This window comes from Suncus etruscus, chromosome 15 (assembly GCF_024139225.1).
Source record: "Suncus etruscus isolate mSunEtr1 chromosome 15, mSunEtr1.pri.cur, whole genome shotgun sequence".
Classification (NCBI taxonomy): Eukaryota; Metazoa; Chordata; class Mammalia; order Eulipotyphla; family Soricidae; genus Suncus; species Suncus etruscus.
Genome location: NC_064862.1, coordinates 58,846,582 through 58,871,456, shown reverse-complemented (window position 1 = coordinate 58,871,456; position 24,875 = coordinate 58,846,582). Strand labels below are relative to the sequence as shown.

At 44.1% G+C, this 24,875-nt stretch overlaps 2 protein-coding genes across 2 annotated transcripts; one reads left to right on the top strand and one right to left on the bottom strand.

The window, feature by feature from the left end:
• Nucleotides 1–339: 339 nt before the first annotated feature.
• Nucleotides 340–6,474, top strand: SLC5A2 (solute carrier family 5 member 2). Its single transcript, XM_049789145.1, has 14 exons — nucleotides 340–465; nucleotides 1,152–1,223; nucleotides 1,316–1,420; nucleotides 2,126–2,290; nucleotides 2,580–2,685; nucleotides 3,433–3,513; nucleotides 3,654–3,883; nucleotides 4,097–4,232; nucleotides 4,396–4,503; nucleotides 4,609–4,759; nucleotides 4,880–5,048; nucleotides 5,129–5,344; nucleotides 6,033–6,162; nucleotides 6,248–6,474. The coding sequence occupies exons 1-14, from the start codon at nucleotides 340–342 to the stop codon at nucleotides 6,472–6,474; spliced, it is 2,022 nt and encodes a 673-aa protein (XP_049645102.1).
• RUSF1 (RUS family member 1) lies at nucleotides 6,099–24,875 on the bottom strand. Its single transcript, XM_049789170.1, has 13 exons — nucleotides 24,591–24,875; nucleotides 23,752–23,866; nucleotides 18,660–18,705; nucleotides 17,371–17,403; nucleotides 17,184–17,289; nucleotides 12,932–13,033; nucleotides 10,722–10,792; nucleotides 10,462–10,646; nucleotides 10,317–10,374; nucleotides 9,518–9,588; nucleotides 7,689–7,832; nucleotides 7,496–7,573; nucleotides 6,099–6,858 (listed from the first exon to the last, which is right to left on the bottom strand). Exons 1-13 carry the CDS (start codon nucleotides 24,873–24,875, stop codon nucleotides 6,761–6,763), a joined length of 1,392 nt encoding a protein of 463 aa, XP_049645127.1. The 3' UTR covers nucleotides 6,099–6,760.

Below are 24,875 nucleotides of genomic sequence, written 5' to 3'. Positions count from 1 at the left end.
TCCTGATGATTAGTACCTATGAGAGGATCCTGTGCATGAAAATGATTGTTAAAACAGGATTTGAAAATGATCCTTCTGGAGCTTGATAGAAATTATTTTAAGCCTGAGGCTCTGGGAAGGGATGGGATCTAAGGCACAAGAAATAGTTCTCCTGAAACCAAAAGGGTTCAGCTCCCAGAATCATCCTTTGGTCTTGATTTGACCTGATTCAGCTAAACATAGCGGTGTGGGGGACAAAACCTTGGGGGACTTGCCAGCTCACTGCCTCTGAGGTAACCATTAATCACTTTACTGGGGAAATCTAGAGGCTAGTCCTTTGAGGAGCAGATTCTGAACAGAATGGAGGAACAGACAGATGCAGGCTCAGCATCTGGGGTGCAAGACCAAAGTGTGCTTATTGACAACCCTGCTGACATTCTCGTCATTGCTGCTTATTTTCTACTTGTCATTGGTGTTGGATTATGGGTGAGACATCAAGGGAAGACTATTGGGGGTCATACTCTGGGGCTTGGGGAGGAATAATCTTGGGAAGATTCTTCCCATAGCCAATAAGGACAGGGCTTCTGTATTCTAAGGGAGAAACCTGAATGGAAGAGTGAGCTAGTCTTTAAGCAGCTTCAGGGAAGCTCAGCCAATAAATACTCATTTCTTGGGCTTGTTGATTGTGCTGACAGATTTTCATCAGGGATAGCTTTATTTTTTTTTCTCAGGGGTTCCTCCTGGCCCTACGCTCAGAAATCGCTTCTGGCAGGCTCGGGGGACCATATGGGATGCCGGGATTCGAACCACCATCCTTCTGCATGCAAGGCAAAGGCCTTACCTCCATGCTATCTCTCCGGCCCCAGGGATAGCTTTCTAAATGAGGCTTCTGTTTTTCTGTCTACATTATCCAGAAACTCATATCCAAGGCAACTAAAAAAATCAGGCTGAAGCCAGCCGTACTCAAGCTTTGGGTAGCTGGATACAAGGTTAGGGCTTGGCTTGCTCTGGGTTTCTGGAAGAGGAGGTTGGAGGTGGAGGAGTGTGTGAACCCTCAGGAGAGCTGAGCAATGGTTAATCTTTAGCCTGAAACAAGGCTCTGGAATGTGTTTAGGAACCTAATGATGTCCTAAGATGTGCCCCTAATCAAGGTCTCCCCTTATGTCCTCCAGTCCATGTGCAGAACCAACAGAGGCACTGTTGGTGGCTACTTCTTGGCAGGACGAAGCATGGTATGGTGGCCGGTGAGTGAGGTTTGACCTGCAGTGTGGGAGGGGGCTGTGAGAAGCAGTGTGACTCATCCTCACTCTGACTGATCTCCACCCCCAACCCCCAGGTGGGTGCTTCTCTCTTTGCCAGCAACATCGGCAGTGGCCACTTTGTGGGCCTAGCAGGGACTGGAGCTGCAAGTGGCTTGGCTGTGGCTGGATTTGAGTGGAATGTGAGGTTCCTTTTTTGGCCCAAAACTTTCTCCCTCCATAGGAATCCTAAAAGGGTCATTTCTGGGGAGGCTGCAGGCAGGATGTGTAGAAGTTCTCACTTGGTAGGGGCTGGGTTACCAGTTTCGTGTCCAGTTTGATGGTAGGGGCATAAAAGAGAGGGCCACTTTCTGAACAGAAATAGGTTCTGCCCCTGGCATTCCTACAGAAGGCTGGGTGACAGCCCTAGTCTCCATGAAATTGTGAGGATGAACATCCTCCAAGTTAGCACTGACCATGTTTTCTGAAGCTGTGCTCTGAGGATCACTGGATCAATTAAAGTCCTTGCAAAGCAGGAAGAAAACAAAGCTCTAGAATTGATTCCCATATAGAGAACTGGGAAAATCCAAGTTTTGAGCTTAGGACTTTCTGGTAGAGGATGGCTATGAGCCAAGCCTGGAGACAGAAAGTGGTATGTGAGGAGAGGGGAGGGAAGGCAGTCCTGCCTAGTCAAAGTGGAGGGATCTTAAATTTGACTCAGGGTATGGAGTGGGGAACAACCTTGGTCAGGGTCTGAGGGCAGAAGGATAAATTAAGGGCAAGTCCAAGAGCTTATCCCTTACTGCCTAAGGTCATCATTCACCATTGCATACTCTGGGTGACTTCAGGGAGCACTTTGCTGTAAGGATCTCAATCACTCACCCTGAGCTGTCCTGCTGTACTCTTAGGCGCTGTTTGTGGTGCTGCTCCTTGGCTGGCTCTTTGCACCTGTGTACCTGACAGCGGGTGTCATTACCATGCCACAGTATCTGCGCAAGCGCTTCGGTGGCCATCGCATACGTCTCTACTTGTCTGTGCTCTCGCTGTTTCTATACATCTTCACCAAGATTTCGGTGTGAGGGCATAGTATGGTGGAATCCTGGAAGGGTGGGTGTTCTGGGTGAAGGTCTTTAGAAGGGCCTTGAAGGGACAGGACTAAAGAGAAATTATTCTAAGTAGCATCTCTTCAGGGATACAGGTCCTGGAAGGAATAGATTTCTGGGGCCCTGACATTATGGAGGAATGGACAGATGAGGGAACTTTAGAGTGGTGACCACATGGGGCAGGTCTGAGCTGGAGATGGCTCTGAGTCCCAGTCTGGGCTCCTGGGTCCTGATCTGCCCTCTTGCTCACTTCCCAAAGGTGGACATGTTTTCCGGGGCAGTCTTCATTCAACAGGCTCTAGGCTGGAACATCTATGCCTCTGTCATTGCACTCTTGGCCATCACCATGATCTACACAGTGACAGGTGACAGTGGCATGGGTTAGGAAAAATCTTGTTCAGGAGATGTTCTGGAGTTTGGGGGTGGAAGGGTCAAGAAAGAAAAGGTGGGAGTGAAGAATTCCTGAAGTGATGTGTCCAGGAAGGAAAAAGACCTTGGGGCCGGGTACAGGAAGTAGGTAGTCACAGCTGATCTGGGTTGATCCTCAGCACCCCATATGGTTCTCTATGTACCCACCATCAGGAATAATTCCTGAGTGTAATTGCCAGGAGAAATCTCTGACTATATCATGGGGTATTGCTCTACTCCCTCCTTCAGAAGAAAAAAGACCTAAATTATTGGTTAATGCATGCCCCCCCTACTGTCCCACTTGGATTTAAAGGAGAAAGCCAAGTCACCCAGCCAATACTGTACCTGGCAAAGGGCAGGTTTAGCAGCTCCTTTCTTGAGCAGGGAGGTGAGGAAGGGACATAGCCAATCTTTAGCATCAAGCGCAGTTTCCACGATCTCAGTGTAGGACCAAAAAAGGCAGGCCCAGTGCCAGGGGTGGCAAAGGGACCTCAACAATGGGATAGGATGGGGAATGGAGCCTGTAGTGGTCCAACAGGCATCAGCAGAGGTTAACATCACACCCCGCATGAGGTGCAGAGAATGTCAGGCTGCGCTGAGCCCTGCTACCTGCACATGGTGTTTGGACTATCATTTTGAAATTTGCTTATTCAGGAAGGGACACTGGACACTAAGTTATTTACATTATACTGGTCATGTTGCAGGAGGGTTGGCAGCATTGATGTACACGGATACTGTGCAGACCTTTGTCATACTTGGGGGTGCCTTCATCCTCATGGGTTATGGTAAGGGGCTCAGCCAATGGGCAAGGGGTATGGAGGTCTTGGGTCTGTCAAACCCAAAATCTGCAAACTGGGACATTTCTAGCACATGTATTCTAGAAAGCACCTTGGCCGGAACGCTGGTTCCTCTGACTGCCTTACAGCTTTCCATGAGGTGGGCGGCTACTCAGGACTGTTTGACAAATACCTGGGGGCAATGACGTCGTTGACAGTGTCTGAGGATCCAGCTGTGGGTAACATTTCCAGCACCTGTTACAGTCCCCGGCCGGACTCTTACCATCTGCTGCGGGATCCTGTGACTGGAGACCTGCCCTGGCCTGCACTGCTTGTGGGGCTCACCATCGTTTCAGGCTGGTATTGGTGCAGCGATCAGGTGCGGCACCCACTGTGGAGATACTGCATAGGGTAGATAGAGCTGCTGAGATGCTGGAGCCAGAGAAGTGGTGGGCAGAGGCTGGGTCAAGACGGGGAGCATTTTCTCAGGGGCTGGGTCTGTGTTTGGGGGCTGTGAAGAGGCACTTATCAAAGCCTGAATATAACTGCTTAGAGAGCCCCAATATAAGCCATCAAATACTTCTCATCGCAGGTCATAGTGCAGCGCTGTCTGGCCGGGAAGAACCTGACTCACATCAAAGCGGGCTGCATCCTCTGTGGCTACTTGAAGCTCATGCCCATGTTCCTCATGGTCATGCCAGGCATGATCAGTCGCATTCTTTACCCGGGTAATGTCTGCATTCTTGCCTTATACAAGGAGTCTTTTGTCTGTTTCTTTTTTTGGGTTACCAGCAGCTCCTTAGTCTTACGAAGGAATCAGTCACCCACACCCACTGTTTGCACCCACTGAGTACAAGCAGGGTGATTTTTCCTAGACCTCTTTTTCTACAGATGAGGTGGCATGTGTGGTTCCTGAGGTGTGTAAGCGCGTGTGTGGCACCGAGGTGGGCTGCTCCAACATTGCTTACCCGCGGTTGGTGGTGAAGCTCATGCCCAATGGTGAGGACTGGTACTGGGCAGGCTGCCTTGGGGAGTCACTCCTAAGCCTGCACATTCCCAAGGACTCCCTGGTGGCCTGGGTCTCACAACTCTATGTGCCCACAGGTCTGCGCGGACTCATGCTGGCTGTCATGCTGGCTGCACTCATGTCCTCATTGGCCTCCATCTTTAACAGCAGCAGCACACTTTTCACCATGGACATCTACACCCGTCTAAGACCCCGTGCCGGCGATAGGGAGCTCCTGCTAGTAGGACGGTTCGACCTCAGTTTTCTCCCCTCCTGTGACCTCCATCTTTGGGTGGGGACTAAGGGCAAGTGGAGGGTTGGGGGGGGATGAGGGTCTTGAGTCAAATGTCTTGATGGTGGCTCCCATAGGCTCTGGGTGGTGTTCATTGTGGCTGTGTCTGTGGCCTGGCTCCCCGTAGTGCAGGCGGCGCAGGGGGGCCAGCTCTTTGATTATATCCAAGCTATCTCCAGCTACCTGGCGCCTCCTGTGTCAGCTGTTTTCGTGCTCGCACTCTTTGTGCCCAGAGTCAATGAGAAGGTATGTACGGTGTATCTGTTCTGCAACATGAATGTGAATAGGCCTTGGTGGCTGACCCTCTCATTATCCCATCTCCCCAGGGTGCCTTTTGGGGACTGATTGGTGGCCTGCTGATGGGTCTGGCTCGCCTTATTCCTGAGTTCTCCTTTGGCTCTGGTAGCTGCGTGCACCCTTCGTCCTGCCCAACACTTATCTGTGGGGTACATTATCTCTATTTTGCCATCGTGCTGTTCCTGTGTTCCGGCATCCTCATCCTCCTAATCTCACTGTGCACAGAACCCATTCCCCAAAAGCATGTAAGTGCCACGCTCAGATATGTACCAAGTAGGCAGTGCATGCCTCTGGCAAATTTAGTCTGCCTTCAAGGAGGTACATTTGCAAAGCAAGCATGTTTTAATTTAAATGTCATTTATTTGAGGTGGTTAAAATAAGATTGGGGGTGGTGCCCAGTCTTTGGCATGGTCCTAAGATTTAAAATATGGAATAAGATTGGTAACCAAAAGGAAAGTATCAGTATCTTGAAAGGCCATGAAAGGTTTGGATCTGATGCTGCAGCAGGGTAGGGTTAAAGGTAAAGACAAAAGGGCTGGGTTTGGAAGGATAAACAGACTCTAGATATGGAGAAGGGGTTGGGGGAAAGGCAGTGGGAGAAATTCATGAGCAGAAATACTCACATGAAGAACCATAGCAGTAAAGTCTAAAGTAAAATTTTGACTTTAAACAGGTCACCCAGAGTGTTAAAGCAAGGCTCTTAAGCAGGGACAAAAGTTTTCAAAATCTAGCTGAGGAGGGTTGACTTGGACAGAAGATACATAGCAGCAGTGGTTAAAGGGGTTTGAGTAAACTTAAATTGGAACAGGTGTGCAGGCTGGATGAAGAAATGTCAGAGTATGGGATGGATGTTGGCGGGGAGGAAATAGGTGACCATAAAGTTTGGGATAAAAGAACAGGGTCCCCACCTAATCTCTGCTCCCCTTTTTCCAGCTCCACCGCCTGGTTTTTAGTCTCCGGCACAGCAAGGAGGAACGGGAAGACCTGGATGTTGATGAGTTGAGAGGTCCAACCTCACCCCCTGTACAAAATGGATGCCTAGAGCATGCAGTAGAGATTGAGGGTAAGACGCAGCCCGAGAAAGTAGGACTAGGGAGCTGAGCGGAGACAAGATTCTGCATACTAACTGTAAGATCTCAATTTTTCAGAGCCCCAGTCCCCAGCACCAGGCTTGTTCCGCCAGTGCCTGTTCTGGTTCTGTGGAATGAGCAGGGGTGGGGCAGGCAGCCCCCCACCCCCTACAGAGGAGGAGGTGGCTGAAGCAGCCAGGCAGCTGGAGGACATCAGTGAGAACCCTAAGTGGGCCCGTGTGGTCAATCTCAATGCCTTGCTCATGATGGCTGTGGCCACCTTCCTCTGGGGATTTTATGCTTGAAGTCAACTTTTCTGGGCACCATGAACCACAGACAGGATAGAGTTCAGCTTCACAGTGAGTGGGGTGGAGAGCCTACAAGTGGAGAAGGCCCAAGATCCTCTGTTCTCCGCTTTGTCCTCACTTGAGGGCTCAGTCTATTTGACTGGCAGTCACTTTCCATGGGGCCTGGTCAATCTGCCATAGCAGTTTCTCTAAGCAAAAATAAAGCTGCCTTTCCCATGTGCTGTTGTGGTCCAAGTGTCCTTGTTCTGGGATTCTGTATTGACAGAGGCCTCTGTTAGGCTGCTCATAAGATCTTCTTTTCTGAAGAGAGGGGCCATGTGGCTCTCCACTCATCCACCTCAAGCTGGTGCTTCTCAGTCTTCCACCCTGCATCCTGCAGACCTGTGGAGAAGTCATGAAGGTGTTACCAGGATTATTGAGGAAATTCCTTGGGTCTGACCAAGGAGGAGCACAGACCTGGTATACATTCTTTGCGCTGCTTAGGCTCTTCTTGCTCTGCTAGATGATCTCTCACCTGAATACAGTCAGAATTCACTGCAATAATCTATGAAAAAAGGCTGGAATACAACAGGTGCTAAAAAAAGATCCTCGGGCCCGGAGAGATAGCACAGCGGTGTTTGCCTTGCAAGCAGCTGATCCAGGACCAAAGGGGGTTGGTTCGAATCCCGGTGTCCCATATGGTCCCCCGTGCCTGCCAGGAGCTATTTCTGAGCAGACAGTCAGGAGTAACCCCTGAGCACTGCCAGGTGTGGCCCAAAAACCAAAAACCAAAAAAAAAAAAAAAAAAAAAAGATTTTCTCCCTACCCCATTCTTTAGTGTCAACTAGGATTACAATATCAACAATGGCATAGCCTTAGAGAATCCTAACTTATCCATCCTACAAAGGGATTGAGGCTCAGACTTTAGATGACAGAGATCTCAGGTCTTCTACCTACCTTCTCCCCAGGTACAAGGATGGTAATGGGAAGGCAGGGCCTCTGAGATAGTCTCAGAGGCAAACAAGCCTGAAGGATGTACCTTTTAGAAACTTTGGGAATAGCTGATCCAATACATGGTGTGTCTCCCTGACGATGACCAAGGCATCTTTCTTGGGACCTGGAGTGGGGCATAGAATAAAAAGTTCTAGATTCTCAAGATCAATAGAGTCCTTTCTTTTTCTGTACCATTCCTCAAGACTCTAGACCTGCAGACCAGACTGTAAAGTTCTTACCTGACTGTTCTCGATTCCATAGTTTCTCCAGCTCTTCTGGAAGGGGCCCAGGTCCACACAGGGCTCTGAGCACCAGTCCATGTGTTGCAGCTTTTAGGACAGTCTCAGGGCCTGCATTGTGGCTCAGAACTACCTGGACCTGGTCTGGAGAGACCCACGAAAGAGTCACTTCCCTAAATACCACCAACACTATTTCCCCATATCATTCATATCTATAGTCTTGGCATCAAAGGCCATCTTTACCCTTTCTTCTCAAAATCAGCTCCTGCTACTTTCAAATGCTCTAACTTAACTGAAATGCCCAACTCCCCAAAACAATTTCAACTTGCTGAGGTATGTTCAATTTGCATACATATCTTTTTTTATGGGCTGGGAGTATGCATGTATGTGGGAGAAATAGTTGGTTTGAGGCCATACCTGGCAGTGCTTTGGGGGCTACTGTGCCCAATACTACTGGTTCATAGTAGGATTCAGAGGACTGTACAGTGGTGCGGATGAAACCTGGGCATCCCTCATGCAAAGTGTTTGTTCAGTTCTTTGAGATTTTGATTGTTCCAACCCCTGCATATATAGTTTCTTTTAAAATCAGACCAGCACATCCTTGGGGCTGGAGTGATAGTGCAGCGGTAGGGCATTTTTGCCTTGTATGCGGATGACTCGAGACAGACCCGGGCTCAATCCCTGGCATCCTATATGGTCCCCCGAGCCTGCTAGGAACGATTTCTGAGAGCAGAGCCAGGAGTGAGCAACACCAGGTATGGCCCAAACACACACACGCACACACACACACACACATACACACACACACACACACACACACACACACACACACACACACACACACAAAATCAGACCAGCACACCTATAATTTCTATAATTTGTTTCCTCAAGAAATAACCCCAGATATGGGAAAAAGTGGTTCTCAGGGATAACCAAAGGTCACAATCTTGAGTATGAATATATATATATATACATAAATATACATATGAGTATATATACACATATACTCAAGTATATATACTCAAATATATACATATATATATATATTTTTTTTTTTTTTTGGTCACACCTAGAGTGTTTGGGTGACCGTACAGAACTCCAACATGCAAAACATTTGCTTCAACTCATTAAGCCATCTGCCTGACCCATGTTTACTTTTTTTGACTGGTACACTAGTACCTATAAAGAATTATATTTATAAAAATGTTTTACTTCTGTGTATAATTTAATAACAATGATAAGTATATGAATTGGTTGGGAATTGGACACATCTAGTGTTCAATCTATTTTTTTGTTTTTGTTTTTGTTTTTGGGTCACATCCTGCAGGCCCTCAGGGGTTGCTTGCTTTGGACTCAGAAATCATTCCTGGTAAGCTTGGGGCATCATAGAGGATGCTGGGGATCAAACCTGGACCCGTCCTGGGTCAGCCATGTGCAAGGCAAATGCCCTACTGCTGTGCTATCACTCGGCCATAATGTCCAATCTAGAGACCTTTTCTCTGAATCAATAGGAGTAGTGGGTGCACAAACAAGCTCCATGTATTCAATTTTTTTCTTATTTCTCCTAGAAAAATGCTTTGGAATCATCATAAAAACACTGCATTTAATAAAGTAGCTATTGCTAACTTCACTTTACTGAGTATTAAAATGAATCTCTCGGGGACACACAAGTCTGAATGCATCAAGTCTTAGTCAAGAACTTCCTTAAGGATACCAGGTAGCCTCCAAAATGTCTAGGGTTTGTCAATGCTGTGGGGTCCTGGAGCTGGAGAAATAAAAGACTGACTTCAGGAGAGGAGCTGAAGTCTGGAAGAACGTAGTATACTTACTTTGTGACTGGTTCCAATGAAGGAGGTAGGATTCTTGGTGTCCCATAACTAGCTGCTTCAGCTCAAATACACTGAAGAAAAAAGAATAGAGTGGGCTGAAGTGGTAAAACTGTGAATATGGTGCTTGCTTTCATGTAGTCAGCCCAGCTTTGATCCATGGCATTCCAATGGGTCCTGAGCCTGCAAAGAGTCATTCCTGAGCACAGAGTCAGGAACAACCCCCAAGTACCACTGGGTGTGGCCTCAAAATAAAACAATACAAAAAATAAAGGAAAGGAATAATACCTCCACTGAACTTTCAACCATTACTTCTCACAGTTCATGCATCCTTGTCTTCTTCTCATCTATTCTTCAGTCACTAACCATGCCCTACATCTTTCCTATCTTTCTTCCTACAGAGTAATCCTGCTGGGGGTTGGATGATAGTACAGAAGGTAGGGTGCTAGTTTAGTGGCTAGAGTGGGTTCAATCCCTGGCATCCCATATGGTCCATGGATCACTGCCAGTAGTAATTCCTGAGTGTGAAGCCAGGAGTAACCCCTAAGCACTGCTTGTTTGGTCTAAAAGCAAAAACAAATCTCAAACAAACCAACAAATAAAAATCCTAAAACACAAAAACAATTTCATCCCATTTTCCCATACATCCTTCATCTTATATCTAACTCTATATTACACACCTTGCTGCTCTCAGATCCCATAGTTTTTTCAGTGGAAACAGAACAGGGCAGGGGAGTGTCAGTTAGAAGAGGCAAATGCATAGCCAGATTATTCTGGCTGTCAGCATTAATAGATCACTCACCTGGATACTAAGCAGTGGAGGGGTACACCCAGGGATAGAGACAGAGATGGCCAGAAACCTGTGGAAAGCTAAAGTTAGGGTGCCCAGATAGGGTAAGATACTGGGGACCACAGGGGAAGATTTGAGAGACTAGAGGCTGGGTCACCTGTCCACAGGGGCTCCATCCGATTGGCTGAAGTGGGGTCAAGTACTTCTCCTTTCATAAGGAAATGATTCAAGACTAGCCAGAGTCGGCTTTCATTCAGGGTCTCCATGACAAGGGCTCGAACTGCCCGATAGTTGGCATAGATGTGGAGGGCAGTGAGTAGGAAGAAACATCCGAGGCTGAAGCTGGGAAAGAGGGTAAGATAATTAATAGGGACAGAGACCCAGCTGTATATCTCCTCACCCTTCATCCTGGCTTACCTTGGGGAATCAGAAACCAGGGGAAGCATCAAGAGGCTGACCAGGAGTCCTGCCAGATTTACGAGTGTCTCCTGGAAAAATGAAGCCAGACTGAATATGTCCATAGATCCATAAATACTAAAAAGTATATATACAAATATATGTGTATATATTATATATTTTTATTTTTGTGAAGCAAGGTAGTTTTATTAAAATTTATTTAGAAAGAATGTGAGGGAAGAAAGAAGTATACAGTCAAGAGAGAACACAGGCTTCTTCAGAGTAGAAATAAGCAAGCAAAGAAATATGAGACAAGTAAGCAAGATGCAGGTTCAAGGGAAAACATGGACTTGAAGAGTAAGTCTGAACATTCTTTTTCGTTTGTTTTATTGGGACATACTGTATTCAGGGATCTATCTTGGCAGGGTTCAGGACTAGTGTGGTACTAAGGATGGACCTTAGGTCAATTGCATGCAAGAAAGTGCCTTATATCATGTATTATCTCTTCAGATCCCAGAATAAATATTCTTGAGAGCCTTTCATGTATTTCCTCTTGACTCTCTAGGATTTCCTACACTAATGAGTTAAGTTTGTAGCACTGTTAGTGAGCGAACTATCAAACTGTCATTTAAGAAAACGGTCACTTCTCTACCCAGGTAGATAGTATACACTTGAAACATGAATCATTTCAGTCCTATATTTAGGCAAATAAATGTCCATAGGGGACTACTTTTTATTTGGCAGTTTTAAAAAGGCTGATTTTCCCAAATCCCTTGGTATATAATAACTGGTAGCTACATCTGTAAAAGTCTCAAGGAATAAGCTAGGAAGAAAGGACAAAAATTTAAACCTCTTCCTTTAAGAATCAATGGATTGACTTGGCCTCAATCTAGGGGGAAAGACCTGCTGCTTATCCTCAACTTATCATGAAATAAGTATTTGGATTGAGACCGAGGGAGGGTAGATTTTAGCATAAATGGAGCCTGGAGCTAGAACAGGTCTAGGTAGGTGCCTTGGGTAAAGGAGCACCTGGTAAGAGGGTGGGCTGTGGAAAGAAAAGTTAGTGTCATAGAGGGCACAGAGAGCCAAACTGGTTGGGAATACTTATAATTCCCCAAGCCCATTTAGGAATAATCCATTTGTTTCTTTAAATACCATATGAGACATGTGAGTTGATTTTTTTCTTTTTAGTCAGTCATATTTTAAAAATGAAGTTCTATTGTGAAACTAATGAAAAATAGGAGACAAAAAATGTAGAATTGGATAAAACAGATGTTAAATTGTTTCACTATCGGGGCCGGCGAGGTGGCGCTAGAGGTAAGGTGTCTGCCTTGCAAGCGCTAGCCAAGGAAGGACCGTGGTTCGATCCCCCGGCGTCCCCTATGGTCCCCCCAAACCAAGGGCAATTTCTGAGTGCTTAGCCAGGAGTAACCCCTGAGCATCAAATGGGTGTGGCCCGAAAAACCAAAAAAAAAAAAAATTGTTTCAGTGTCAAAGAAAACCATGTCTCACTCTGAGTTTTCTCAGCCTCATTCTCCTTATCCATAAAACAGAGACAGTAAGTGTCTATGTGCTAGAGAAATATTATGTGGGTTGGGCCTTATTTTGCATGTGGATGAAACAGGTTCAATTCCTGGTACCCCATATAATCCCCTGAGCTTTCAAGGAGTGATCCCTGAGTACAGAGCCAGGGATGTAACCCAAGGTCTGATCTCTTCTAGGTGTAGTCCCCAAACAAATAAAGTGTCCATCTTATAGGTCTGGTAGAAAGTAGGTAATGCAATGCAAGCAGCCAGCATGAAGGTTTAGGAAGGATAAGGTGGGGGATACATTAACTATAGGGTCTATAGGATTGAGATATAGAGTCTGTACCTGGTCCTTTGGTTAAAGAGCTGGCCTAGTAGAGCCTATTGAGTGGACACCTTGTGCCAGTGACCCCAACTATATCACAGACTGAGAACTTTATGACTTGCCAAGTGGTGTTTTAAAATAGTAGGTCTCATACAACTCAAATATCAATATTCCAAAAGGGGGATGTAGCCAAGAAATCAAGAGCAAACACTCATTCTCCTAAACATGGACAATAAATTCAGATAATGAGTTCAGATAATATGCCCAGGCTTGTGAACTTATATCTGACTACCTATCCCAAGAACCAGAGCCACTCTACTCTGATATGACTATTGAGGAACGTACCCCCTTATCTGATCCCTCCAATGTTGGCTGCTTACCTGGCTGCCATCCTTGGCAGATACATCAGCCATGTTGTTTCTCTGGGCCTGGTGCATGGTCAGGGCAGCTCGAGTGGCCCCACCAGCCACACCTACAATGCACTGGGCGGCAATGGAAAGATTAGTGTAAAGATTAGAATAGTCAAATGCACTGGCAACATAGGTACATCCAAGGGGAACTGAGCATGAAAAGACTCTTAAGCCTTAGGTTAATACATAAAACTGAATTTAGTTCTCACTACATGTCCTGTAAGCCAACCTCTCCTATCTTGTTCCAAGAGAAAATATGTACTCTGTGGGCCTGGCCTAAGGACACTCAATTTCCTTCTCTTAGATGGAAGTTCAAAGGCCATTTTTAGTTTGGACCTTCCCTTTTTTATGTTGGCTACTCCATCCCCCTTGCTAAGATGCCAGGCTCAGGCTGGTTCCCAATTATATGGCTCTACTCTAGCTACTTGTGACCATCTTTACTGTCTTATTGGCCCAGTCAAGGCCTATCCAGCCTTTCCAAATTTCCTCTGCTGACCTCCCATGTGAACTGGTTTTCTCCCTCTGAGATGTAGGATGGTAAAGCTCATTGATGAATATCACTAATCATCTTCATTCATCTCATGTTTATATCTTTGAGAAGTCAGAGAGTTTTAGGGGCTGTGATACAACCCAGGTACATCATGAAACTTGTAAACTCATTAATAATAAAGAAAGCAGTACATTAAAGCACAGGAAATCATTCAAAGAGAAAAATACTTCAAAATAAAACTGAGTGATGGAACAATACACCTCCATGAACAACTAAAGCAATTCTTGGGAAAAATGAAGGGAGGCATCTCTTTCGCAACTTTAAACGGTACTACAAAGCAGTAGTTATTAAAACAGCATGATAATGGGAGCCAGAGTGATAGCACAGTGGTAGGGTGTTTGCCCTGCATGCAGCTGACCCAGGACGGACCTCGGTTTGATCCCCGGTGGCCCTGATGGTCCCCCAAGCCAGGAGTGATTTCTGAGGGCATACTCAGGAGTAACCCCTGAGCATCACCAGGTGTGGCCCCAAAACAAACAAACAAAAAAACCAAAACCAAGGGGCTGGTGAGGTGGGGCTAGAGGTAAGGTGTCTGCCTTGCAAGCGCTAGCTAAGGAAGGACCGTGGTTCGATCCCTCGGTGTCCCATTTGGTCCCCCCAAGCCAGGGACAATTTCTGAGCGCGTAGCCAGGAGTAACTCCTGAGCATCAAATGGGTGTGGCCCCAAAAACAAACCAAAAAAAAAAACAAAACAAAACCAAAAACCAGCATGATAATGAAATAAAGACATACCCTCAGCTTAGTGGAACAGACTTGAATATTCTGAGACTGACCCTAATGTATATAAGCAATTAATCTTTGATAAAGCGATAAGAAATACAAAAAGAATATGAAAAGCCTCTTCAACAAGTGGGGAAAGTGGTCAGCTACATGCAAAAAAGTGAACTCAAACCTCTCTAATGCTGTGCAAAAAAGTTAAATCAAAATAGCCCCTCAAAATGGATTGAAGACCTCAATATCAGAAATAAAACCATAAGGTACATAGAGGAAAATGTAAGCAAAACACTCCATAACACTGAAACTAAAGACAGCTTCAGGGATAAAATAACACTGACCAAAGAGTGGAAGCAAATATAAACAGAGGTCACTACATAAAATTAAAATGTTTTTCACCTCAAAGAAAATAGTGATACTAAAGGCAACCCACAGAATGGGAGAAACTACTTACCTAATACCCATCTGATAAGGGGTTAATAATATAAAGGTTCTGGGAAAGCTTAGCAAGAAAAAAGAACATTTAACCCTATCCAAAAATAGCAGGAAAAAATGAACATACATTTCCTCAAAGAAGAAATACAGATGGCCAAAAGGCACATGAAAAAATGCTCCAAATCACTAATCATCAGGAAGATAAAAAATCAAAACAAGGTATCACTCATCACAGAGATTGGCATACATCACAAAGAACAAGAATAATCAATACTGGAGAGTATGCAGGGGAAAAGGTAGTCATTCACTGCTGGTGGGAATGTCTACTGTCTAGTCTTTTTGGAAAACAATATGGATATTCATCAAAAAAACTAGAAATTGATCTTCCATAGGTTTCAGCATTATAAATACCTAGGAATATACTCTAGAAGCCCAAAAATACAATGCAGAAAAACGTTCTGCATTTCTATGTTCATTGCAGCCAGAATCTGGAAACAACCTAAGTACCCAACAATTGATGAATAGATAAAGAAACTGTGGTATATCTACACAATGGAATACTATGCAGCTGTTAGGAAAAAATAAAATTCTGCTTATACATGGATATAGAGTATTATTTTGAGTGAAATGAGTATGAGGGAGAGGAACAGAAATAGAATGATTGCACTCATTTGTAGGATACAAAATAATAAAAGTATCACATTAATATCCAGAGACAATAGAGATGAGGGCCAAGAGGACCAGTCCATGGTAGGAAGCTTGCCACAAATAGTGGAGGAGTGCAGTTAGGGCAGCAAAGGGACCAATAAAACAATGATAGTTGGAAATGATCACTTTGACAAGAACTGGGCACTAAAAGGAGATAAAGTAATAGGCATGGTACCCCTTCATCATCAGTAATACAAACTACAAAGTATGTGTGAGAAAGAGTGAGACAGAAAGGGAAGTGTGTGTGTGTGTGTGTGTGTGTGTGTGTGTGTGTGTGTGCGCGCGTGTGTGTGTGTGTGTGAGAGAGAGAGAAAAGAGTGAGAGAAAGAGAGAGAAGACAAGAGAGAGAAAGAGAGAGAGGAGAGAGAGAGAGAGAAAGAAAGAGAGAGAAGTTAAATGCCTGCCCCAGAGACAGGAGAGGGTGGGTGGAAGGGAAACTGGGGACATTGGTGATGAGAAATGTGCATTGGTGAAGATTATTGTAGTACATTGTATGACTGAAACTCAATTATGAACAATTATGCAATTGTGAAAAACAAAACAAAAACAAAATATCTCAACTGTATTATGAACAACTTTGCAACTATGTTTAAAATAATTAAAAATATAAAAGACTGAGTGAATAACAAGGAACTGATTACATGAAACCATTGCAAATACTTTCCTTTTTTAGGGGGTGGGAGGTCTGTCCAGCTGTGCTAGAATTTAACTTCTGTCTTTGTGCTCAGGGTGCATACCTAACATTGCTAAGGACACCATACAAGGTTCTGGGGATTGAATCGAGTTGGCATATATAAGGCAAGCACCTTATCAGCTATACTGTCTTGCCAGTCTCCTTGCAAACTTTGTCAAGACTCAAAGATGATGAATGGGGCAGATAACTGATCTGAATTGATTTCCAAACTTTAAAGAACTATTGAGTTGCTCTGAGGACTATAAAGGGACAAGAATAGAAGCAGGGACTCCCTGGGAAAGTGCTTATGCTTTTTTTCCTGGTGACAAAGAGTTAAGAGGAGTGACTCAATTAGAAGGATGCTAGAAGGAAAGTAATAGGATTGTGAAGAGGTTTAGTTAATATTAAGTGGAGAGAACAATGAAGGCATGGATGAGATTACAGAGTAAAACTCTGGGGAGTGGTGAGCTGTTTGTTATATTCCTTTATTTGATATCCAAGAGGTGACATTTAGTGTAGAATTTGAAACAGACAAAATGAGGTAACAACCCTTGGTTCAGTTGTAGCAGTGAATCCTCTGAGGATTCCTACAATAAGTGCACAGTAAAGGGGTACTCACAGCATTTAGTGCTGGAGCCAGGAAAGTTAAATGTCTTCTATCACAAAGAACTTAGATTTGAAATATCAGTTTTGCCATGAAGAAATACCTAAAGTGATTCTGAAACAGACAGATGGATAGAGATGCTCTTATATAATTCCAAAGTCTACTCTATCAGCTACTTAATCCTGGGAGGAAGACAGGTAAGCTTTCCACTATACCTTACTAGATCTCAATATCTTCATCTTAATAAGGCCACATGAAGCAATATGAGGATGAACAGCCTGTCTTCTTGACAAAAAAGAACTCAAACTTGCTTCTCCATTTTCTGTTGGGTCTATGCTGTCTTGCTACTGGACTCTAATTTACACTGTTTTCTCTTCCTAGTTTAAATTCATTCTTTAGTCAGGCTACACAAGAGGCCTCCCTGCATGACAACCAGGCAGAACCCCTGCCAAATCAATCCTCTGTAGTACCTACACTTCTCATCCCCCCTATAGCACAAGACAGACATTTTTAGATACCTGTGTCCAAAAGTGTATACCTTGGCCAGATTGCTGATGCAGACAATCAAGGTGAAACACATGGGATATATAGGAGCCATAATCTCAAGGAACATGGCGGCATCATTGAGGATGTCAGCAAAAAGCCTGGGGAGAAGAATCAGAGATAAGAGGCCAAAGGCCTCTATAACAGAGGATCTACCCTCTTCTGACCCAGCCCCTTCTCACCTCCACTGTTTGGCATTACAGTCCAGTTTGCTCCTGTTGAGAGAGATTGATTTGTTACTTTAATTTCTGAAAATATTTATAAAGTAACAGTAAAGAAATAACAACTACTCAAAAGGCAACAGAAACTGATAATTCATCAATAGGAAGGATATTGTTGTATGTGAGGGAAGAAAATGGGATGAGAAGGGATATGGAGGGAAGCTGACAATGGTGTAGGGGTGGAGTGTTGGAATGTTTTTATTTTATTTGCATAAAATCTTGCCATTATCAATACTCTATATCATGGCGCCTAAAACATGTAAATTATGTCACTACAAAATTACAAAGTTACAGTACTTCAATACCAATCCCTTCAATACTAATCCACTTCCCTCCACCCATGCCACCACTTCTCCTGCCTCCCATTTACCAGTCTTCTCTGAGGTGCTTTATAGACAAATATAGATTATAGATTATAAATGATAAATTATAGATTTATATATAAATATATATATATATATAAAACTGTGATTAAAGGAAGAAAACAGTCCATCTGGGGGCTAGAGTGACAGTTAAGTAAGGCTCTTGCTGTGCATGTTGCCATCCTGGGCAACCATATGGTAGTGTGTCTGCCAGGAGTGATCCCTGAGTACAGAGCAGGAGTAACCTGAGCATTGCTGGGGGTGGCCCCAAACAAAATAAAAAACAAACAAACCTCCCTATCACTATTCCCCCAAACTCCTAAACTCAGTGTATCTGGAATTAGGTTACGGAGAGAATTTGTTATGCGAAGCTTAAGTATTCTATGAAGGATCGAGAAAATCTATATCTCAGGCCTGAGTGAGTGCAGTGCACTTGCCTTGCACACAGCTGACCTGGGTTCGACCCTTAGCATTCCATATAGTCGCTCAAACACTGTGCCAGGAGTAACCCATGAGCATCACTGAGTGTGGCCCCAAAACAAAAACAAAAGAAAATCTACACATCTCTGTCCCAATACTGTCACTTTGCAGTCACTTTTGCAGACAGCATGAGCCTAATTCAGGTGTTCCCTTACTAATCCATGGCTCACTTAGGGAAAAAGAAAACCTACAGAGTGAAAAAAAAAAATCAGTGTTTCTGGAAACATCTAAAAGAAACAGCCATGGCTTCATTGTTAGGTGACTAAATACTCCTTCGCTCTGATGCTGTGAGGATTAGTAAATCCTCTTTCTACTGAAAACTAGTTAGGAAATAGGACTAAAATCATAAAGATTAAAGATAAACACTGCAGTGTAGCCAGAAGTCTGCTGACCACAAAGCAAACTCACCCCTTCCACCAGGCAAAGATGATGCGGCCAAGCATGCCACTTGCATCTGGGGAAAGAAAAGCACTGGTAAGGAACAAGGGAATGGTGGAGACTACAGGGTGGGGTGAGTATATATATATGCAAATATATATAGTAGATCTTTTATATATAATAGATCTTGGCACTAAAATAGCTCATATATCTTGGGTCACTGTCTTTTGGAGCTGAATCAAGGAAGACAGCTTTAGAGAGACAAAACTGCATGAATGTCAGAGCGATGCAAGAGGGGCTGGAGTATATTTTAGCTGGTAGGGTGCTTGCCTTGATTCCCGGCATCTCATATGATTCCCTGAGCTTGCTAGGAGTAACCGCTGAGTATTTCTAAGTATAGCCCCCAAAACATTTTTATTTTTTTGAGGGGATATGTGGCCACTTGTGCCCAGGAGAACACATGTGCCCACTTTGAAATTCTTGCCTAAGCTGTCTGCCACATAACCAAGAAATCCAAGGCAATTAGGAACAGAATTTTTTTTTTTAAATTTTTAGGCCACTCATTGATACTCAGGGATTAATTCTGGTATGTGCTCAGAACTGTCTCTTGGCTTGAGGGACTATATGGGATGCCAGGGATCGAACCGTGGTCCAACCTGCGTCAGCCATGTGCATGGCAAACGCCCTACCACTGTGCCATCGCTGTTCTGGCCCCCAGAACAGAATACTTAAAAAAAAGTGATGCAGATGTGGTGGCTGCAGAATTGTGTTCCTCCACGGTTCCCAGATTCTTCAATATTTCAGGAATGGAAATATTGAGTAATAAAGACACTCAGACTCAGAATTAAAAAAAAAATAGAAAGGTTTATTGGAAAGTAGAAGAGAAACTCCTCAGGAGGAGAGGAACGTAGTATAGGATTAAATGTCTCATTCTTTTTAAAACAGGAAAATTAGGCCTTCATATCACTTATCAAAGTATTCCTATAAATTTCCTGTTAATTTAGAGCTTATAAGTGTGCTAAGATAATATTAATATCTATATTCCTATTAGGCTGATAAGGACTATCTTTTTAAGAACTTTTAAGTTTTTCACACACACACACACACACACACACACACACACACACACACACACACACACACACACACACACACCGTTCTACCACATGTGCAGATCTTGTCCCTTTGCATCTTAATCTCCTGTGAGCTCAAGGTTTGAAGCAGAACTTAAGGCCTTGGAAAACTTCAAACTTCCCCAATGGCACAAAAAGTCCAAAAACTGCAGAAATGTTGAGAGTTTATGGGGACAGATAAAATAAAACTGCCTGCAGCAGCTGGCTAGGAAAAACAAAAGCTTCCTATTTAGAAGTAACTAGATATATCGTACTCAATACATACCCAAGAAAAATATGTACACAGGCAAGCCAAGAGATAAGAATAACAGATAAGAATCAGAGAAGGTCTGATTTTTTGACCATGCCAGGTTATGCTCAGGGGTTACTTCTGGCTTTGTGCTTAGGAATTACTTGTGGCAGTGTTTGGAAGACCACATGAGATACTGGGAATTGAACCCTGGCTGGCCATAAGGCAAGTGCATTGGCTGTTGTGCTATTTCTCCAGCCCCTGAAACAGAAATATTCTCTGCAGCACAATTTATACCAGAAATAAAAACAAAACAGTGAATACAAATGTTTATGAACAGGAGAATGCATATTCTGTCATATTCATTCACTGGCATATTAGACACTAGTGAAAGTTCTGTATATAGATACATATATGTACACACACATGCCAAAATAGTGTTAAAAACCCAGTGTATTATCATTGATGTTCCAGTTTTTAGACCTGGCAGTAATTTACACTGAGGTACTTGGCAGAAGAAAAAAAAAGTCTAAGATAGGGACAGTCAAAGAGGCCTCTAGCTAGATCTTCATTCTCCTAACAAATGCTAACTATTTATTTACCCTGTACTATGTAGAAGCAGAATAAATCAGCTATCTCTCCTTAAAAAAATAAAAAAAAAGATAGAGGACTTCTTTCAGTAATCTTTTCAAATCTTAAACTGGTATTATATTTTCCTTAAAGAAAAGCATTCAACCAGGAGAAAAAGGTAGTGCTGAAAAGTGTTACGTATCAATAAACCACTTACTAGCAACAGTATTGTGAACCAAAGCACAAAAAATTACTTTTTTTTTTTTTTTAAAAAAGGCCTCTTGTAGAAGCACACTAGTGGGAGACAAATGGGATGGTTAAGGTCACTAGTGGAAGACAGTGGTCTGGTGAAGAGCTTGGTGTTGAAAAATTGTATGCCTAAAAACCCAATCAGGAATAACTTTAATTTCATGGTGACACTATGAGAAAATAAAATAAAAAAATATGCCTGAGGTGAGATGTAAATAACTTGTGTAAGACAGTAGTGCTTAGAAATTACACAGAAACAGAGGCATGGTAATAGTACAGTACTTAGAGTGCATGCTTAGCATATGCTTAAGTTCAATTCTTGGTATCACATGGCCTTCTAATCACTGTCAGGTGCAGCCCTAGAGCCCCCCCCCCCCATCTGTGGTGACCTGGGGAATCTTCAATACCATAAGGCTTGAGTAACATTGCATCTTCATGTCCTTACATAGAATTGATGGCCCAGCTGGCTGAAAATTACCAATAGGGTCCCTTAGTACTGTCTGGGAGTCCTCCAACTCCATTCTGGTCTAAAAGAGATAATGATACACAAACTATTCACTATAATACTTTTAGTACATCCCAAACATTTAACTTCTATGGGGTAAAATGGAAAAGATACAAATTAAGCACAGTGTGATGCTATGAATATGTATACTGGAACTGAATTCCTGGGTTCAAACCCAAGCCCTAATATTTATTGACTGTAACACAATGAATTCTTTTGTGCCTCAATTTCCTTATCTCTAAAATGGGATGAAAATATCTATTTCAGGTCTACAGTGAGAATTGAGTCACATTTCTTCAAGACTGGAACACAGTAAGTACTGACAGTATGAACTATTTTTAAAGGAGATAGCTAGAACAAAATGCCACAGATCACTATCATATCTCCACTAACTGAGAAGGAACTCCTTGTCAGATGAATCCCATCTGGCCAGTTTGCTCAATCTTCAAGGCAAAAGTAGAAGGGGAAGGTTTCTCAATGACCAAAGATTCAGAAACATTCATCTGAGATGCAGTGTTTAAGAGTGTCAGTCTGATTTATAGCCTACTGGGAATCATAGTGTAAAGGGCAGTGAAGACCAGAAGCCCTACCATTAAGTTTGTAAACCATGGTGCTAAACTATTTTTTTTGTGTGTGGGTCACACCGGATGATGCTCAGTGGTTACACTCTCTAGACTCTGTACCCAAGAATTCCTCCTGGTGGTGCTCAGGGACAATATAAAATGACAGGGATTGAAGCAGGGTCGGCTGCATGCAAGACAGGGACCCTATACACTATAATATCTCTCCAACTCCCTAAAACAAAAAAAAATTTTGGGGGGGGGGTCACACCTGGCAGTGCTCAGGGGTTACTCCTTGCTCTATGTTCAGAAATTGCTCCTGACAGGCTCAGGGGACCATATGGGATGTCAGGATTCAAACTAATGACCTTCTGCATGCAAGGGAAACACCTTACCTCCATGCTATCTCTCCGGCCCCCCTAAACTAAAATTTTAAACACGAATAATTCTTTTATGAAATAGTGGAGAGCATGGGTCATCCTGATGTGTGGGAAAAGAACCAGTTTCTCATCTTTGCTTTAATATCTTTTTCTGTTGCAATTAGTAGTTCTTCAAATGCTGATTTAGAGTATCATCTAGTGTCATACGGGATTTAGGATGTCTTTTATCTTCTCCAGAACTCCCTTTCTTCTACTCAGGACCAACAACAATTTTTTTTTCTAGAACCAATATCCCCAATACAACTATAATTGTATGGCTTTTTGTTTGTTTGTTTGTTTGTTTGTGGGCCACACCCGGTGATGCTCAGGGTTTACTTCTGGCTCTGAACTCAGAAATCGTTCCTGGCTTGGGAGACCATATGGGATGCCAGGGATAGAACCCAGATACGCCCTGGGTCAGCCGCATGCAAGGCAAATGCCTTACCACTGTGCTATTGCTCAGGCCCCAAGAACTGTATTTTCTTAAGTCCTCCAGTGAATAAGAGAAAAAGAGGGGCTGAGTAAGGCATTTTTCTCTGCATGTGGATGACCTGGGCTCGATCCCTGGCATCTCATATAGTCCCCAATGTTTGTTGGTAGTGATCCCTGAGTGCAGAGCCAAGAGCAAGCCCGGAGCGCTCATATCAGTAGTGGTCCAGCAACAAACAAAAAAGAAAAAAGAGAATAGGAACCCAGGGAACAATTGACATAGGAAATGCCCTAGGTATAATTAGCCATTATGTATGGAGAAAAAAGTGCTGCTGCAAAGCTAGTGGTCAGGGTGAAAATATTTTTCAGGGGTGGTAAAGTTGGGACTGCTGAAAGGACAACAGACACAAATGGTACTGTTTGTACTGCGCCCTACACTATCAAATGGAGATCTAACGTAGTTTTTTTTTTTTTTAACTGTTTCGGAAATGGAATAATAATCAGGAATATCACTGCTTGATCAGTGCTAATTAGGTAATCTACACGATAGACCTTGGCCACCAACTGAAGAAAATAACCAAACCAATGGACTTTTCTGTCTGGTAAAAGGTGTTTATTATTGCTCCCTCTGCGCAGAAAACCTTTTCATTTTGAATAGTTTCTCAAAGCTCCCTCTTCCATCTGCCTCAAGTAATGGGTCAGATTTATGAATCAGTGAATATAAAATTATACCATATTTTCTTAAACTTGTCTCAAGTTTAATTTCCCTTTTAACAGACACAAGGCACCACTCTAAGCTTTGGGGAGCAGGTCCGCGATGGCACATATCTACAATATCTGCATCACAAACCATAGGGTCTAGTCAAAGGCCAGAACACTGGCTGGTGGGGGCGGAGAAGGGAGTTGTAGGGAAGCCGGCATAGACGGGGGTTTATTTAGGCTTTACAGCAAAGAGGAAGGAGGCTAAATAGGAAAGGGCTGGTCGGCGATGACCCCAGAGTGAGGCCCCAAGAGCCCACCCCGCTCACCTTTAATGAGCCAGGTAGCGGTGGCAGCAGAAACCGAGGCTTTTGCGTTTCCTACCCCTATGCCAGTCAGGACCGCGTGGGTAGCCAGGGTTCCCGAGAGGCTGGAAGCAAAAGCCTGGGGAAAAAAACGAGAGTGAAGATTGGCCCCTTGAGCGGGGGAGATAGAAACAGATCCCAGCTCGCCCAGATAGGGGATCCCAGGTGCTCTCCTGACTCATCTCCTCCTACACCAGGTCCAGGTGTCTTCCCGTTCTCCTAACCCAGTGCTTCTCAATTATTTTCTGTCATGCCCCCGTAGGAATAAGAAAACATTTTTCGCACCTCCCCATGTGACTGTAAATAGTATCTTTATTAAAAAAAAAACTTTAACCTGCAAAAAAAAAACACATATAAAATAATTTGAGCTGATTTTTTAATCAGAGGTTATGTCTGGATGAATGGCTACAATGAGCACGTTTTGCAATGCATAGCTTTTCTTTTTTGGGGGGTGGGGGTGGGGTCACACCCGGCAGCGTTCAGGGTTTACTCCTGGGTCCATGCCCAGAAATCGCTCCTGGCAGGCTCAGGGGACCATATGGGATGCCAGATTCGAACCACCGTCCTTCTGCATGTAAGGCAAACGCCTTATCTCCATGCTATCTCTCCGGCCCAATGCATAGCTTTTCGAAGCGGGGTTTGAAGTAGGACACAGCGACTCACAGCTCCAGAGACATACAGAGACATCAACATGGGGCGTAGCTTGTTATGTTATGACAGTGTTTGCCCCGGTCAAACGCGCCCCACTATTTGAGAAGCACTGTCCCAACCCCCTTAGCTAAGAGCCGCCCCCTCCATCCCACCTGCACGGAATCCCAGAGTTGGTAGGGCAGGTAGTCCGGGCTGACGCTGTCAGGGAAGCCCTGCGGCAGGAACACTGCCAGCAGTCCCGAGAGCAAGGCCCAGGCGCCCCCCGACCCCCCGCTTCTGCACCCAGGCGGGCCTCGGGCCCGGGAAGCCCCCCACCAGCGTCCCCGCCAGGCCTCCCACTGCAGGCCCCCATCGGCGGCGGCGCGGCAACCCCGAGATGCCCCTGAGCCGAACTGTTCCGAGCACAGCTCGGCTTCTGGACACGAGTCGTCCGCCAT